We start from the raw sequence: 19,218 nt of genomic DNA, 5'->3' as shown, positions 1-19,218 counted from the left end.
AAATCAAACATTTATACATTTAAACTTTTGAAGACTAATGATTTTTGATCGTTTTCATTTTTACACTAATTGTTTCTATATTTCTGCTTTTGCTTATCTGTGGCACGGTTTACACAATAAAAAATGCATGTGTTTTGTGCTGTGAGATTTCTTAGGTTCAAAACTTTCTGGTTGTTGATTGTTTGATTGTTTATGAAAATAAATATAATCGCCCCTAAAAATCTTCACTGGATAACTTAAAAGAAGTTAGCGAAATGTTATGTTCCCTCTCTTCTCTTTTCAGCATGGAATAAACCTTGTTCCTTGTTCCTACTTGTTCCTTGCAGCCTACGCATGCTGACGCAGCTACCCACCTGAACAAGTACCCCTTCCAATATTTAATTGCAGTGTATTTTTAAATTGTGTTCATTAAAAGAATGTAATTAAAGGAATGCAATTAATAATTTACTTTCCCCTTGAGGACTTACATTATCTCCCTCGGTGTGGCTCTCTGGAAGGCAGGAACAGCGGTAGATGCTAAGGCTTGTGTCACACTGATCAGCATGCCCATGACAGTTACACCTGCAAATACCAGCAACTATTAGAGCAGCAGATGCAACATACTACTTGTGCAACATTCTCTTCTTGTTTAAAGAGTGTCAGAAGGCAATGTTCTCCCTGATAAGCAAAATGTCGTCTCCTAGAGGCGCAGGTTTTACAACATTAGATGGATGCTCCATTCAACATTTATGAATGCCAAACTAAATATCAAGTTGGATTTGTAATGCACGGGAGCCAGGCTCCTAAAACCTCAATATTACATGAGGTACAATTCTAGGTCATTTTTAAATATTAATTGAAAATCACTTTTTAAAGGGAATATCATTAAGGGGAACTACGTTAAATATGTTCTATTGAACAATGCAATATTGTAATTGAGAATGTTTAAATTAAGAATTAAGCGTGTTTGTCATTATGTCCATCCAGTTTCTAACCGCTTTATCCAATACAGGGTTGCAGGGTAACCAGAGCCTATCCTGGCAAGCAATGGGTTCAAGGCAGGATAATACACACCCTGGACAGGATGCCAATCCATCACAGGGCACCCAAAGACACAAACACATACACACTCACACCAGAGAGATTTTTCCCAGAAGCCAATTATTGGACTATGGGAGGAAACAACAGCACCAGGATAAACACCACTTAAACACAGGGAGAACATACAAACTTCATGTACAGTAGATAGCAGCCGAGGTCAAGAATTGAACCCAGGGCCCCAGCCTGTGAGACAGCAATTCTAACCAACATGTCCATATACAATACCATCTGTCTGCATACAGTTTTAATTTATTAACACCTATGCACTGTAAATATAAGTTAACACTTATACTTAACACGTAACACATATGCAGCAGACTAATAATGTGCTTGACTTCCACTAGCATCTCAAATCAGTATTTATACACTATATATAGAAAGTAGTCTCATATACAGTATGCATACAGTATGTGAGCTTATAACAGAAGATTCCCTGGTGTTGAGACTTTATCTGTAACATTACACTTAGTTTTTCTTAATCCATTTATTTGTTAATATGTGAACATGTGACACTACTGTATATTTCTCTGGGCGTGATTTAGTTAATTACCATACCCATAAAATATTTAATGTTTATTTAATCAGGAATAAAGACACAGCAAAGACAAGATGTTTCTGTTAGAATGAAAAAAGGCATCCAGTAACCACTTTGTATTTGGTCACTCAAACTGCTTTGACATAGATTAGGGCTTAATAAAACAAAGTGCAGTATATTAATAGCTGAGTGTCTTTTTTTCACGTTAAATTATTTTGCTGTGCTTGTAATATCCCAAAAACAGTTGCATTTGGATGAATTTAATTAATTAACCAATAAATAAGTGCTTGAATTATTCAGAACTGTTAAAAAGGCAGGACAATAGCTAGATTTCAGAAAGCACAGAATGTACACACACAACTGGGTATATGCATAAAAGCTAAACATGTCTGTGATTTATATCTAAGGTTGCACCAGTAACGTGAAGTATATTTTACAAGTACTTGAATATCACACTTGTGGAGACAAAAAGGTGAAATTTGGATTCTGAGCTATTTCCCCATTTTTTTAATTTAAGTGGAACCACTTCTCAATCCTAGACTTAAGAGATATCTACTGTACTGTATGTCTACTGTAATTTGTTCATATTGGGCATAATCACTTTTGCTAATTGGTACCTGTAACTAATTTGTTAGCTTGTTTAGACTTTCTGTGCACTCAGCCCTTGCTTTAAGAACACCCTAGCTGAAGTATGTTATATCCAACATTGTCATCTTATAGATTTTTACAGAATGTTATGCAATCTTACTGAAGCTTATTTCTTTTGCATTTAAGCAAGATAGTATTGGGTTTAAATGAGAAACGTTTTGCACTTAACCAACATAGTATTGCGTAAGTATTTAAACAATAAACTTTTTTGTGTTAAAACTAGATACTTTTTGCGTTTATATGAGATAACTGAATGAAAACACAATAAGTAATGTGAATTATATTGCCTACTATATAAATATCTTGCTTATACAGTATATATATGCAATGATACTGTTGCATACAAACTAGCACTGACTTTAGCAACAGAAGAATATCATCACACTCCTCTTTGTGCAAAAAGAATTAGTCTACAGAAGCACATGTACTGTCTTTTGTATATATGAAGTACAACACCATGTCAGTGAGCATTCCTGGGTGAAATGTGTGTAGAAATATGTCTTTCCAATCATAAGTTATTCTTGATGTGAAACTGCAGAAAAATGAACTATGTTGTTTTGCCTACTCTTTAAACATTGAGTGGAATATATTTACAATGGCTTGGCAGTAAGCCTTATACAGAAAGCCAACAATGTACAAACTGGTTGTGTACCATCCTGGAAATGTTTTTCTTTTAGTTTGGCATTCCCCTATCTCTTTACATTCCTGCTGCGCAAACTGACACAGAAATACTGTCTTCTGCCTTCCAATATCACTTTTCCTATATTTTGCAGTGAAATTACAAATTAAATGTATGTGATGTAAGGATAATGTAAAAGTTTTTTGTGGATTTGAGCTTACAGCTTCAATGATTGACCGGCAATAACAGTATTGTTCACAAATGATCATGTTTTAACACAATGTTCGCTCATATAAACACAAAAAGTATCTTGGTTTAACTCAGTCATCTCGTATAAACACAAAAGGTTTCTCTGTTAAATGCAATACCATTGTGTTTAAACGCAAAAAATGTTTTTTTTTTCTCTGTCGCATTAATAAGCTTCCATACATTCTCTCCTCAACTCACTTATTATGTTTGCTCTTATTTCTGACTAAAAAACTCTTAATAGGTTTATGATGAAGGTCACAGGTACAAAGTACAATGTATCAGACATTCCCTGAGTGATTTTCTTCTACTTATTGTAGGTCCAATAGGTTACATTTTAGCTAACGGACCTGAAAGAGGACAGGCCTGAAACTCAATAATTACTGCAGAGTAGATACCAATTACACATCCCATTCAACTTTTTAAGACCTGAAAACAAAATAAAAATAGGCTACAAAAAAGTACTTAAATAAAATAGCAAATCATTAAGAACTTGGATGGAGGAAAAACCATAGTACACAGCATGCTCCAGCTCTAAGAAACACTGGCTTATTCAAATGTAATTCAATAAAATGTATGGCCAGGTTTGAGCCTGCCAGCTCAAATTATTCTAAATAAAAAAACATTTTTATAAAAAGCAGACATACAATAATAATATTCCATAGAACAGGATATAAAATCTATGTATTTAAAAAACTACTGCTGTAGTTTACCTCCCACTAATGGTAATTTCATCCACTCCATAGTATCTGTGCCTGAAGTTGACTGAAGTCGGAGTGGTGTGGTACTGGCCCTGTAGATGTATCCTGATTTGAGAAGCTTTAACAAACTCCTGCAGTGCCGGTGTGTTGTAGAAATCGTTGTATCCTGGACGACGGTTCGGTTCAGGTGTCAGAATACTGAATGTCACATTGCCACGGGAGTAGGGGACATTGCTGAGTAAAGATAGAAAGGTAAAAATGAAAGAATTTCACAATAAAAGGAAAAACAACTGTTTTTGAATATGATTTCAAATGTTATTTAACTTATAAATAAAACATATGTTTGTTAATACAAACAGAATTAATCATTAGTAAAGATCTTTCCCTATTACAGTAGGTTACATGTTCAAGTTCATGCTCTGATGGTACTTTATAAAGAATTTATAAACATAAGTTGCAACACTCAACCTGAAGTTGAAAGACTGTGAATACTAAATTCTCTGTATTTTACTGACATTATTAGTTTATATTTCATTTAGTTCATTCCAAAGTTTTTTTCTATCTCCTTAGTTATCACCTCACAGAGAACATGTGAATGGATATAAATCTGTTTGAGAGAACAGCTTCTACTGAGAAAAACATGCTTTTTAGTGATAAAAAGAACAGCCACTGCATCACAGGAACACAATGCCAGTGCTAGAGCTCACGGAGAATCCAGATCATGGAAAATGGAACACAGGACTCATAACGTCACAGGCTTCACCCATGCTTAAGTGTGACAGTGGGGTGGCAATAAAATCAATGAATCAAAAAATACAAAGTTTGACATGATACTTAGCTAAGCTTCTGGTGCATAAATCCATTTATGTCTTAAAGAAAAAAACAGAGACAAATTTCCACGGCTGTAAAATCTTGATTTTTTTTTCCTTAAGATTCAGAGTTCTTTCTGAACTCCCCTTTATCCATTAGAATCTGATAACATTTCTAGGAATATAGTACCACATTTATTCAGACTCCTGATTAAGAACAATAAGTATCAAGTAACAGAACTATACAGATTGGATACTGTTGTTTAGTTTAAATATAAAATAAAAACAGTCATCCATTTACTTTCATCCTTGTAGTTGTATTTTGTAAAACCTCCTCTGGAAGGGATTACACTGATTAGACACCCCCTGTAATGTGCTATGAGGTTCTGGAAATTTAGATCCGCAATGTATGAATGTTCATTTATATAGAATTCCTTTAGATAATTTGTTTTTTTTTTAGTTAACAGTAAGTACTGAGAGAACATTTATGTTATGTGCATTTAACCATTTATTGGTCAATTTCAATATATTCTTTATGCCTCTGACAATCATGCTAAAATATCAATTTTGAACTTGAACTTGAACTTCTCCTTGAAGCTGCTGAAGTTCATAATTTCCACTATCATACAATGGAGCCATGAAAAACTATGTAGTCCAGAGCTCCAGGAACGTATGCAAAACAACTCTAAAACATAATAGACACCCAAAAATATTTCACAATGGTTATGAGTGAAATATAACTTTGGTAATTTTTATTACGTCTGACCCTGGCAAGTTTGAGTTGCCCCTTTTCTTCCTTGTAAACAATGAATATTACATTCATGCAGGCAGCTTTCAATGGTAATTTTCAACACATTGTATCCTGAAGAGACAGTTTTTATTAGAGATCTTTAACTGTTTTAGATTTAAGGCTGTCTCCCACAACATTTGTTTCAATGCCCTTGAAGGCAAAATACAATTGTGTCATCATCCTTGCAGAATGGCCACTATACCAGTTTAATGTCTAAAAAATGGACTACAGTAGAAAGTGGTACATTCAGCTTTTTGTGGATTTGTTTATAGACATCTGCAAAACAATGATCATTTGCCTGCAGTCTTCAAAGAGCTCTTAAAACTTAATTATGGTGATACATGCTACTACTGAATGTATTATTTCCTTTTATATCCCTAGAAAAAAAGAAATCTTCTGGTGCCACTAAATAGTTCTGGTTGTTTCCATTGCACTTCCAGAACATCTGAATATTACTCTACACCTAATTTTGTTAAATTTTATGTAAAGGGATATTGTCACGCCACACTCTCCCTCGCAAATGCCGCTACATTCCCAAACCCACAATCTCATTTCTAGTGTAATTGAATTTAATTTCATTTTTCGGATTGTCTTTTTGGATTTTCCTGGTTACCGGACTCATTGCTTCTCCAATAGACCAAGCCCCTGGATTATGTGTTTTGGATTGTTCCTGTGCTACTCCACATTCTGCAGGATTCACTGTTATGCAGAAGTATCCTCCAATTCTACCTATTGGTTCCCTGACAGAATAGTCAAAAGGTTTAGAAACGCGCACATGAGAATACTTCAGGAGGCTTCTCAATAGTGAGCCCGGGTTGGTGTGTGAGGGAACTTTAAATACTGAAGGGAAAGGGACGTAGTTGGATAATTGGTCCGGGAGTGAGAATTTGTGGAATCTGGTGCATGTGAGAATGTGATGGGTCCAATTAGGAATGAGATTGTGAAACAGTGGGTTTTGGAATGTAACGGCATTTGCTAGGGAGAGTGTGGGGCGTGACAAATATTTAGAGGTGTGAATGAGTGTGAAACTCTTCTGATTTGTATTCAGTTATTTTTGGTAATAGAGTTATTTATGACTTTGCTCTAAGGGTGGCGCAAATAGATAGCATTGTTGCCTTGCTGTGCTGGGACCCTGGGATCAATCGCAGACCTGGGGTGCTATCTGCATGGAATCTGTGTGTGTTTCCCATGTTTGCATACTATAGGTTTCCTCCAGTGCTCTGGATTCCTCCCACAGTCCAAAAACATACTAGTAGGTTAATTGATTTCTGGGAAATTGGCCCTAGGTGTATGTGTGAGTGTCTCTGCCTATTGTATGGGTTTTCCCAGCGATGGACTGGCATTCCGTCCTGGGTATGCCCTTTCTTGTTCCTGATGTTGCAGAGCATATAAAATATTTATGTGACACACATTCTCCAATCTGTAACTTGTTCTTGTATATGATGTTTTTTGTAATTATTTTATCAGGAATATAAATAAATCCGGAAGACACCATATTTAGAGGAAATCATTCACAATGCTCAAATTTCACTTCTTGCATGTTAAGATGGAATGTCATACCTGGACTTCTTTGGATAACTTGCTTTATTGTTTTCTAACCCATACTATTTTATCAAAATGTATTTTGAAGGAAAACATTCTGTTTGTGGAAAGGAATAAGACATGCCTTTCAATAAGAACTTTTACTAATAAAATAAATATATTGTATTTTAGACAGTGGAAAAATATCACAGCTAGAAAAACCTTTTTATCTGACTTTCATGCAATGCATTTCTTAAGAATATATTTTAAAATATATGCTGTAAAAATTCCTTTCACAATCAGTAGAACCATTAAATTAGTTTGACGAAAGGCCTCATAATTGCAAGTTATATTAATGTCTGTGCTATAAATGCTATAGATTGCTTCACCCTGAAAACAGGATGTACAGTAACAAGCTCTACACCATAAATTCCTACAAAGCTAGGGAATCACAAGATTAGATGTATTGAATTGAATTCTTCTACATTTTTAGTATACTGAACATTACACAAGTAAGTCCGCAAGGATGTTCTACTTCTGCATATGCTGTATCTATGATATGGGTCCAGGCATCTTGTCATTTGAAAGTTTCACAATCCCCTCTTCTTTACAGAATTTTTGTAATTTTGCCATTCTTATGTGGGTGTGAATTTAACTATGGAAAGTTATTAAATAAACTGTGCATATAAAATAATATAGTGAGCAGAATAAACAAAGGAACTATAGCATACTGTACAAAAACACCCAAAGGAGTCGTTATTACTTCCATTGTTTTGTTGTTTCCCAAATGTGTACTACAGGAAACATTCTGTAATGAGCAGTAAATCTTGAATTAAATACCAGTACTTCAGCAGCTAAGATCTGAAAAGTTGCATTTTCATATACAAAATAAAGTGATGATGATGATTATGATTATGTTCAATTTAGGTTGTGTAAGCTAATGTGTGTTAAGCACTGAGTTATACTTTAATTGAACACTACTACAAAATTATTTTGTATAAACAATAATATAATTTTGTATAAAGGCAAAAATTACAACTATAATATATAAAAAATTAAAAGAAGTAATAATAAAATAAAGATCTCAAACATTGAATTTATTGCATGAAATGTATCATTACTTACATGCGATCAAGTAAAGAAAAACAAAAAAATACCTTGGAAACTGAAGACAGTTCACAGAGTCTGGTTTTTCCAAAGGTCCATTATCTTCCATTCCAAAAAAACTGCAGTTCTTAGCAAGGTATTGCCAGTCCATCCACTCTGAGCTGTTACTCTTTTTCCTTTGAATTTTTACAGCTTCGGGCTGTGGGCTGAGAAATTGTAGAATAACATAGAAAACCTGCAAAGGAACCATGAAAATTGATAGAGGAAAATATGCATGAAATACTAAACAGCATAGGATTATCTATTATCTGCACTGTAACAGTCAACGCACTGCTGACTCCTAAAGCATATTTATGCTGTGAAGAACAGCTTGAAACCTTATTGCTTTACAGTTTCACTGCTATCTAATTCCAAGGTTTGTAAAACTGGTCAGCAATTTTACTACAAATATTACAAACCCAAGTGCTCTTAATTTTATCAACTGAATTGAACTGTTAAGAACTTCTTTGTCAGTACAACAACAACCTTTTCTGTCTGAGTTTGACTTTCCTTTCCTTACTAATCCCTTTGTGTTAATTCTGAACTTGCAAACATAAAAATCTTCATGTTTCCTGTACTCTGTAACTCCAATAACTGAGATATTCATATAACAGTTATATAAGATATTTATACTGTATGTGATATTTTATAACATATTTAGAATTTATTAATACATCAATAGCCTGATTTACTAAATAATAATAAACATCATACCACGTGTTAAGTGGAGTTTACATCCCATTTATGAAACCGAATGTAAAGGTACTGCATCTAAAAATCAGATTTAACAAATGAGCACCACAAAGTCTGAGTTTTACTGTTGATTCATAACAGATGAAGGTACTGTATTTTCCGTAGGGACAGGGACAGAGACAAAAGACAGCAGGACAGTGAGAAAAAGAAAATTATAAATCCTTTAGCTTGTGTCGAAAGAATTAGTGTGTTGTTTTGTTGTGCCAGCTAATTGGGTCCTGTCTGTATCATTTCATTTATTAAATGACCATATAAAAGTTGACATTTCAGTATTTAAAATCCTGGTTGTTAATCACCTTTATAACATTCAATAGCTAAAAGTGTCCACTAGCCTACGAGTAGCACTTATTTGCCATTTGAGATGGAGCAAGCCCCAGGAAGCACCTTACAGGGCATTTAAACAGAACCAAGCTGTGCTGTTTTCATCTTACACTTTGGTCAATGAAAGTCCACCAAACTCTAGCAGTGGTCAGGCAAATCCAAGTCACAGACAACTAATGACCCAGTATGAAATCAGGCTCAACCTGGTCTCCTTCACTGGTAAGTACTCCCTATTAAGCCCTTTCCCTGCTAAAATCGTAAAAATATACTTTTTAGTGTTCTTGAACATATAATAAATTTGTCGATCCCTTCTGGTTATGTTAACAGCCATGAAATATACAGTATCCTACTTTAGCACTTATGTCCTAATGTGATTGTTTCTGTCCTCTTGACTAGCATTCAGGAGTAGTATTTTCTGTGATTTTTACTTGCAGCAAAGACTTGTCAGACCTTCATGAATAATTTGTGAACATATAAAGTGTTAGTATCAGTACTCAGCAAACTGTTTTTTCCATACATACGCATCATTATTTCAATACAAATTAGGCACCAGCAGTGCTTACAGCTCTATTCATTTCCTTTAGTAAGTCCTCATTTTCCACATGGTAATGGGAACAGTAAACAGAATTATACATAATAACGAACAGTACTCATCTTCTCCAAACAGTACATTCACAACTGCCATTTAGTAAATAAGGTCCCAGATGTTATAAAAGCAACCAATGATGCACATAGTAACTGAAGATAAGGATATTTCTCCTTTGTCTACTAATGTATTGTTACACATGAGTAGATAACCACCAACAATAACCTGTAGAATACACTACCCATTGAGCTACAGTATATTTTCCCTCAGAAATAAAAGCATATTTTTCTCTTTGATTAAATATATGGATATCTATAACTAGATAATCATCCTTTTTTCAAATGATCAAAAAATGACTTTTCAGGACTATTTCCACAAATGTAATAATGTAACTATGGTGAATCTGCCACGAAAACACAAAAATATTTATTTTTCATTACACAGTCAAAAATACAATACTATTGTGAAAAAACATGTTAGTATCATATCGGAATTAACAGCATTTGTGTTACTTTTGTTAAAACATTTTTTTGATGTCAAATAAAGAAAACATTCCCAGTCACATCTTTCTTGTAGTAAAAGGATAATGTATGAAGAGTTACGGAAATTTTGAGAACAATGCCTGCTGAATGCTTTCTCCATTTTTTAAAAGAACAAACAGACATTCATGTTTTACCATTTAAAGAATACGTTTGTTTCTCTTATATTCATCACTGTCTGCGGTACAATATTAGCCAAGAATGAGTTCAGGAATCTCTAGGAATTCAGGAATTCAGTCAGTTCAGGAATCTCTAGACTTTCATCAACAATGAAGACCACTCTCAATATTATAAGCTTTATTATGATTTTTAACCTGTATTTGTTCCAAATGTGTGTTCCAAACACCTGACTAACAGAGCATATGCATTTTATTATTTTATACTATCATGACTGTCTAAGCCAATAAAGCAGCCTTTCTGTCACCTGGTACTGTCCATTCTGAAGATCAAAGGTGATGGTCACTCCGTTCTCCAGTTGACTCATGTTGGAAAATACTGCCGAAATCCAGGAAGTGCCGATATCATTGTCATTTATATAATGGAGAGGATGGGCATCTAGGTTCAGTCGAAGAACCCTGTCATTGGTAGTATCCTCAACACCATTGGGGATGCAGTATCTCTCTATTAATGGGTGCACTCGTGGGTGGCTACTAGGACATCGGCACTCTGTCTGGGTGTGGAGATGAGGCATCTGGCCGGAAAACACTTCAACGATTTCTCTGTCATAAATAAACAGAACACATAATGTCCAAAAAGTACAAGGGCAAACACTGCAAACACTCTTTCCTTATTTATATTTTTTCAAATATTTTTTTTCTTAAAAAATCCTTTTAGTGGATTACATTTATGTAACTTACATTTATTGTATTATTATACTGGACAATGAAAAACTAAATTGATGTCTGATATTAAACAACAAAAAAGTCATCAGGAAAGAAGGTTACAAAATAAACAAATGCCTTAAGGATTTAATGCTTCAATGGCACTACTGGCTATTCTAACACTCAAACGTCTTGAGTGTTTTGGAAAAATGAATATACTGTACTTACTATAAATGCATCTTACACATCTAGCATAGACAGTACTGTACCTTAACAAAACGTTCCATCATTTCACAGTTGCCATTTTTGTTAATACAGATGAAATACTGGTCAGATATAGAATATACAGTATAGACTTACAATACTGTCTGTTTAGACAGTTTTGCTTCTCAGAATTGAAATGCCATAAACCTGAAAGATCTTTGTTGGAAGACACATACCCTATACATACACATATATACTGTAAAAGGCACTGCTAAGATTTTGCATGATTTTCTTCCTGGGCAATAGGCAAAAGTTAATTAAGTGAATATCTTTAGGATGTATACTCATCTAAAGAATGGAACATCTGCAGCTTATGAATATGTTATTGCTTTTATTCTAAAAAGGATATAATAAAATGGAAAATTAAATAGCAGTATTATCAAAATAAAGCTGCATCTCAAAATAATATTTGAATTATAGTTTGGCTTCTCACACTTAAGATTAGCTTTTTTACCTGTTTGTCAGAGTTGTGGGATAGAAACGAAAATCCTGCATCCATCCACTAAATTGATCCGTCCCTGAAATAAAATGTCAATTGCATTTAAATGAGACCTCAAGATCCACAGTAAACAATGGATTACCATTATATGGGCTTTTATTAGAGCTAAAGATACACTAGCTGGATGATGTTGATCTATTAGCATTTTGTACAGTTTTCTGACAACAGGTATGCAACTAGAAAATTACTCAAAATGCCAGTGTTTTACATTCAGTCATTCACTGGCTCACAGTACAGGCGTTTTTATTTTTTACATTTATTTAAAGGGACAGTAGAAGAGCCATTTGTTGGTCTGTCAGTACAGAAGGGATGAAAATGATTTGGATAACAGAGTCTGGTGAAATCCAAGAGGGTTAGAATACACGACGCAGTCACTGAAATGCCTCCGCAGAGCTTCTTTATAGATTTGTCGTTTTCATTATGCAGCATATCATATAGGACCAACAATGAGGATAATTAAGTCACTCAGAGCAGAAGTTCCCATGACAACTGCTAAGCTTTTTCACCATCATTTGGGAGAGTCTAACATCAAAACCAGAGAAATTCAGAGGCTCTTCTTTTTTAACTCTGCCTCTTTTGCATGTTAATAGGATTACTCTAGCTGAAACTTTTATTTTAAGTGTGTAGATTTGCATTTTTTTTTCAAACCAGTTAAAAAAGTTTATATTTCCTTAGTCTGGGTCTCTTTCTATTAACACATACGTTTCCACACGTACATTTTAAATGGAAAAGACACATGAAAGCTTCTCAAATCTGAAAAGGGTTCGTACTAGAGAATGTATAAATATGTTACAAAATTAACATTAAAACATTTTAAAATGACCAAAACACTTGCTCTATCCCAAAGGACAAGAGTAAATGACTGTGTAGAGATAATTTCTAAAAAACTATATACTGGATATAAAGACTAGCTTTGGCTTTATTAAACACATTGTCAGGAAAGAAACATAAGTGATAAATATTCCTTTATTTGTGGAGAGCAGGTCACATGTATCTTTAAAAAATTATAAAGACCAAAAACTGCCTGACTCCTTATTAATAAAATAAAACATTTTTGTTGTAACACATAAATAACTTACCATTTAAACTCTGTCCAATTCGTATAATGGCATTATTTTTTACATTCATAATAGGGCTGGCCAATAATTTCGTATCAAAAGCAGTGTTGTCTTCTTCTAAGCCATTAAGGAAGAAAGTGACTCTTGTACTATGGACCTGTAAAGGAATAAAACATTTAATAAAGCTCATGATGCATGCTGTACTTGGTTCTTTTTTCAGTTTACATAATGGCCAGTTTTAAATCAATTAGCCCATGAGATAAACAGATAATGCTGCTGAGGCACACTGAAGTGGCATACTTTAGCACAAGAAAAGAATGATGTAAGTTATTCTTATGCTTTGAAACAACAATTTGTACTAGTATGATTTTACAAAAAAATGTAGCTATATCAAACCAGGGTTATAGATGCTTTAGTTAACATAATCAAACAAAGGACTACTAAAGGGCTCTTTAAAGATACTGAACTTTGAAATAGTTTTGTTACTTTTGTGGCAAATGCACACAAAAAACAACTATATTCAGCATATTTTAGTGATCTTAACAAAATGGAAATAACAGAATCCAATATTAAAGTGAATTAACAGGTTTCTCTATTTCCTTTCCTTTTTTATGTGAGAATATGCTACAAACCTAGCCCTTACTTATTTTTAAAGGATTTAAATTTTATGAAGTTTATAATTCAGCGTGAATCTTCAATAGGTAAATATAACCCACTTGAAATTTTAGTAAAGAAGAAGGGTATAATTCCAATTACTTCACTAAGAGGTACAGTACTTATCTGAAGTGTTGTAAGTTTAAATTGCATCTCACCTTGAGCTAGTTTTATAAGAAAAGAAGGAATGTATACATTTTATATGTATTAATTTGACCATTTTCAAAAACTAGCTATTGGAGAACAACATTTGATGACTACAGTAACAGATCTAAATTTGTACATTCAAATGCAGCTGTCTTTTTAAAGGTGTTAGAAAACACTCCGATACCAAAAATTCCCCTCAGAGAATGGCAACAGGAGACAACTGTCTGCCTAGAGGATACTTGAATCCAATACTTTCATGACTACTGATTGAAGAATTTGAAGATCATCCTCAGAATTTCTAACCAGTCAATGACTCGCTGCACAAGATCTAAAGCCACGTCAGGCTGATGTAAATGAATTCTGAAGTGTTTCATCCCATTTAGCTAGCACTCAATCCTTTGAAATAGGTTCAGTGCTCACCGAGCTCAATTGTCAGTTTTGGAAAGTGTTTTGCAAAGCACCATAGTGCCTGTGTGAAAAGGAGTGCTTTTCATTTTTTCAAACTCTCCCAGATCCCTTTCTGATAAACTCCAAGTAGAAGCAGTAAGAGGACTTAGAGAGCACTAAAACCATCTCAGTAAGCTTTTAAATCAAATAAAGAGGCTACAACATTTGGCATACTGAAAGTAAAACTAACTTTAGAGGACAGCTGAATTTTTCTCTTTCAATTAAGGGCTTTATTCACTTTTTTGTCTTCTTGGTGAAAATAAAATGGATTGCTTTCAAATTGTGAAATCCTTATAGCAGTATGTTTAATTCTAAGTAAGCAAATTTTACAGTCCATGTTATCATTAGTTTTCACTAAGTTCCTCCCTTTGAAACTTTAAAAGAAAAGCAGACTATTTTAATTGGTGGTAATTGGTGTGTGTGCAGCCTGCAATAGACTGGAAAACCCCTGCGACTTGTTGGACCCCAGTGTAGCCAGTATCTGTAACACTCCAGTCTTAAGTCTCTATTCTTCTTTGAAATATTGTAAAGTGAAATGACTCTGACAGTCACATGTTTCTCATTTTGTATCACATTTCCCCAGTGTGGTACAAGAGGTATACAGATTATCCAAGCCGTTTAGCAAATAGTTATTACAAATTGGGAAATAAATCTATATATAAGTGAAAAGATAAGTAACTTAAAACAAACAAAAAATACGACAGCCTTGTTAGGAGCTGACCTACTATTAGAAGTCACTCTCAACTATATCATTAATTCTGTAATAACTGCATTATTAACTAAAAAATAAAGTTCTGCAAAATACTGCTGTGACCTTGCTTTAATTACAGGAGAAGTGCATAAATTTAGTTATGTCAAATTCATACTAAATCTATCTGAAAATAACAAAAAGAGAAAGCCTGTGAGAACAAAATTAATAATTGAAATTAATCAAAACCCCAAAAGTTAATAATGTCCCTCTGCATATTTAGTTTAGGACAGATACCTATTACAGGAGACATATTATGGAATGGATTAAACAAGAAATGGCTACTATGGTTTCATCAAAAAAGAAGTGTATTGTTTTAACTCCAAAAGAAAAAAAAATAATTAAGAATGAATTCATTACCCAAAAGCAAGGTGGGTTTTATTGGCAAAAATGTAAAAACAGCTAGATATTACTAGATATCTCTCTACCTCCTCCATAACTCAATTGTAGCCCACCATCTTGCAGAACCTTCTCTGCCTTTGTTAACTTCCAAGTAGAAATTGAGACTACGAAGGAAAAAGTTTTCGCATGTGTACACTGGATCCATGCCAAAGACATTTGGAAAGAAATGGTGTAGGTGATCAAGCGAACTCTCACTACTTGTAGCATCATCATCCATGGCTTGGTATCACAAATGCTGGATGAGGTGCTTAAGTTGATCAATAAGGCAATCCATGTGAAGAGCAGACTCCTCTGTGCTCACAGACAAGACTTCACTGCTCAGGTGATGGAAGAGCTTACTACCTATGCCTGTACACTGAAAGCAGAACTATGTACAGATGCAGCCATTCAAAGTGCGCGGTACAGACACGTACCGGAGGTAATTGGCTACGGCGTCACGCATCGTGACGCAAGATGACGCGGGGTACCGCGGTACGTGATTGGTTGACCGACAGGGGCACTCGTGGTCCGTTGGTCTGTCGTAGAAAGATTTACAGTAAACGTCTTTACTGTGCCCGTTGTAGTACTGAATATTCATATGGAATTTTACCACTGAAGGGAAATTTTAGTAGCTGAGCATAAAAAGAATAGGAGCATACTGCAACGCATGTGAAGGCCATAAACGATATTAATTTTGGAACATAAACATACAGTATATGGCTGGTCTCGGTACTTTAAAGAAAACATACACGAAACATGGTTTCATTATGACCAGTATCGGTCTTGAGATATTTTTAACTTGATTTACAGTATTTGAGAGGTATGTCTTGACACTGATACTACGTAAATACTGCTCACGTATATGTTTCTAGGTTTATATTATGCATTTTATACGGTTAAATTACTTTTGAGCAACTGTTAAGAAGCGCGAAACGGTATGCCCAGGGCGTTTTAGTTTTCGTTTTGTTTTAATGCAGAGCAGTGGATTGATTAGAGATATCAAGTACATACAAGTCATTTTTTAAATGTTGTAGTTCGTCTTGTAAAAATGTTACGAGTACATCATCTGTCAACAATTACACAGGTTCTGTTTCCATATTGCGGATTTTGGTTACGTAATATTATTTTCTAATTTCACGTTGTGAATATATGATTTGGGCAAACAGAGCCGCAAAGAAGTACATTATGGGTTGTTGTTTTTTTTTGCAGTTTTATCTAGAACAAGCGATGCTTAAACCTTTGTCTGATTCTTGTGAAACTATCCACACGACAGTTACCTAGGAGTTGACTTCAGTGATGTCACTGATGGGATGTTTCTAAAAATCCATCCACGGTAAAACGTCTTCTCCACTTGTCCTGCATATGTATTCGCTAATGAAGCTGTGTTCTGAGCCTGGTTCTCTACATTTCTGTATGAACCAGCTTATAGGGCTAAAGACAGCTTGTGTTTAAATTGAGTGTAAGGTAATTTATGCTTCTAAAGTCATGGTCAGCATTTATTATTGTACTGTGCTGTAAACTTCTTCTGTGCCTAATTACATTATTTTATAGCTTTATCAAATCTATACATTGTCTGTCGATAATGCTTCTGTAGTGCTTTTTCAGCCCTCAGCATGTGACTGTGCTGGTGGCGGTGTGGGTTAGGTTCCTGACTTCCATGTCACACGGTCTGTGATCGAATCCCATGGAACTATGACTTTATTTTTTAACAAACATTTCTTTGAAAAATGAAACGTTTCCCTTGGTCAGAGATTAAATAAAACCTCACTCGCACCAAACAAATTTATATTTCTAAATATCACAACATGATCAAATTTAAGTCTTTTTAATAACAATGAATTGTCACCTATGCGTTACAAAATAAACATTTATATTGATTTGAATCGCGTTTTGATTTAAATCGTAAACGCGTGTTTAAATATGTGTTTAAAGGCGATATACTGTATAAAAGCGCTGATTCTTATGGAATGTGTTCCGCCGGGGATTCAAAATTTTTTTTTTTAATCGCGTATCTAAGGAAAATTGCAGTATAACTTTGTTCATGCACATCATTATACAGTATCTCATTTTGTATTTCTATAAAAAAAAATCGTTTGCCCAGCCACTACTGTTGTTATTGTTTTTATCCTGTAAAGCGCTTTGAGGAGCACAGCTTTCTCACCACTTAGATTACTTTTTGACACCATCCTTACACAAAGCAGAAACTGATTGTATTTTCCGATGACATACAAGTGCAAAGATTACAGATTTTAATTGTCTTTTTTCTGAACCAGGGAAAATCTGATCATGTTTCTCTATAACAATAATAAAAAACTTTATTTTACATATCACCTTTAAAAGTGGCATCTCAAAACAATACAGTAGATGTAAACCACAGATTACAAAGTAAATACCCAGACAAACGCAAACGCGTTTTTAATAAAATGCTTTCATTCATTCAACAGAGAGAGAGCGTAAAACCTGGGTGTAACAGCTGTTCCTTTTTCTGATCACTCACTCTCTGGATAAACGTCTCGCCTGTCCAGTTCTATCAATTTATTTTAGTCAAAATTTTATATATCACTTTTAAAAGTGGAATCTCAAAGCAAAGTAAATACCCAACACTGATTGTACCCATCTGTCATGCTAATAAAACACCTTGAATTGAATTGAATTGAGGGAGAGAGGGGGGGAGGGCGAGCGAGATAACCAGGATGCAAGGCAAATAAGATACACTCCACAGGCATTCACAACAGCAACATATGAAACGTTTGCACATCCTGTAAAGCGTTTTGAGAAGCCACCTTTAAAGGCGATATATACTGTAAAAGCGCTGATTCTTATGGAATGTGTTCTGCCGGGGATTCAAAATTTTTTTATTTTTTTTTTAATCGCGTATCTAAGGAAATCTCAGTATAACTTTGTTCATGAACAAACAGTGGCATGTTACATTATTATTAGTTTTTTTGTTAACAAGGCTCGCCAGCTAATGTGAATCGGAACCTGTCTTTCTAGCTTTTAAAGTCGTGCGATGTGTGACTTTATTTCTTACATGAATTATGTTATTTTGCCACAGGCCACTGGCCAGGGTTCCAACCTGTAGAAGCAGACCCTGTGTGGAGACATTTCGGCAGTAGCGGGAGCAGTACGATGCATTACTGGGGAGGATTGGGAGGCTAGAGACACTCCTGAAAATGCAGAGGAAGGAGACAGTATGTTCCAGCAGTCAAACAGTTGAGCAGCTGTCTCCCGAAAAGTGCCTCTCCCCGCCGCGCAGGTTGCAATGCCTGGCGGAAGCTCTGCCCCCCGCAAAGCACACACCGCCTCAGGACACTCCATCCCGGCCTCTCCGCTCACCACCGCGCAGGAATTTGTTGATGCTGTCCCCGCCGTCTATCTCCCCCCAGGAAGCACCGTTTACAGAGCGGAATTCACAGACTTTTTTACACGTGTAAACATTTTTACACAATGAAAACCAACAAGCATTATAGTGATTGAACATTACATCTACATAAAGGTTTGTTCTACTTTGCTTTTTTATACCCACTTCACCCATTATTGGATTTAGTTGCAGTCAAGACACTTTGAAGTATTAATTAATATTGTTATATATGCACACTACTCAACACACTCAAAGCAAAAAAAAAAGAAAGAATAGATAATATGATAGAAATGATCATACAGTATTATTATTCAAAATAAAACAGTATTTTAGTTACCTTAATAAGACAATTATTTGAGTGGCCTCTGTCTATGCAATAATAGTTGTTCACATGACTTCAGAATAAATACATGAATCTCTGTAAGGCCCTTAGTCAGGTAGTGAATTGCAACTATAAAGACAACTCAGAAGTAAAGTTGTAAATAAGCACAGATCAGTAAAAAGGTCTAAAAATTTAAAACACTGAATGTCCATTTGAGCACTA

General features: G+C 34.7%; 1 protein-coding gene across 1 annotated transcript in view; it reads right to left on the bottom strand.

Moving 5' to 3' along the window:
- ush2a (Usher syndrome 2A (autosomal recessive, mild)) overlaps nt 1-19,218 on the bottom strand; it is a 427,426-nt gene that overhangs the window by 379,447 nt on the left and 28,761 nt on the right. Inside the window, exons 4-9 of the mRNA XM_088624763.1 lie at nt 12,958-13,093; nt 11,834-11,897; nt 10,719-11,013; nt 8,107-8,291; nt 3,842-4,063; nt 468-561 (exon numbers count right to left, since the gene is read on the bottom strand). Of these exons, the coding sequence (XP_088480889.1) occupies nt 468-561; nt 3,842-4,063; nt 8,107-8,291; nt 10,719-11,013; nt 11,834-11,897; nt 12,958-13,093 (996 nt within the window). The remainder of the gene's footprint in view (nt 1-467; nt 562-3,841; nt 4,064-8,106; nt 8,292-10,718; nt 11,014-11,833; nt 11,898-12,957; nt 13,094-19,218) is intronic.

Source organism: Lepisosteus platostomus, chromosome 3, assembly GCF_059453375.1.
Source record: "Lepisosteus platostomus isolate fLepPlt1 chromosome 3, fLepPlt1.hap1, whole genome shotgun sequence".
Lineage (NCBI taxonomy): Eukaryota > Metazoa > Chordata > Actinopteri > Semionotiformes > Lepisosteidae > Lepisosteus > Lepisosteus platostomus.
The sequence above is the reverse complement of the archived record's forward strand: the minus strand, read 5'-3'. Positions and strand labels throughout refer to the sequence as shown.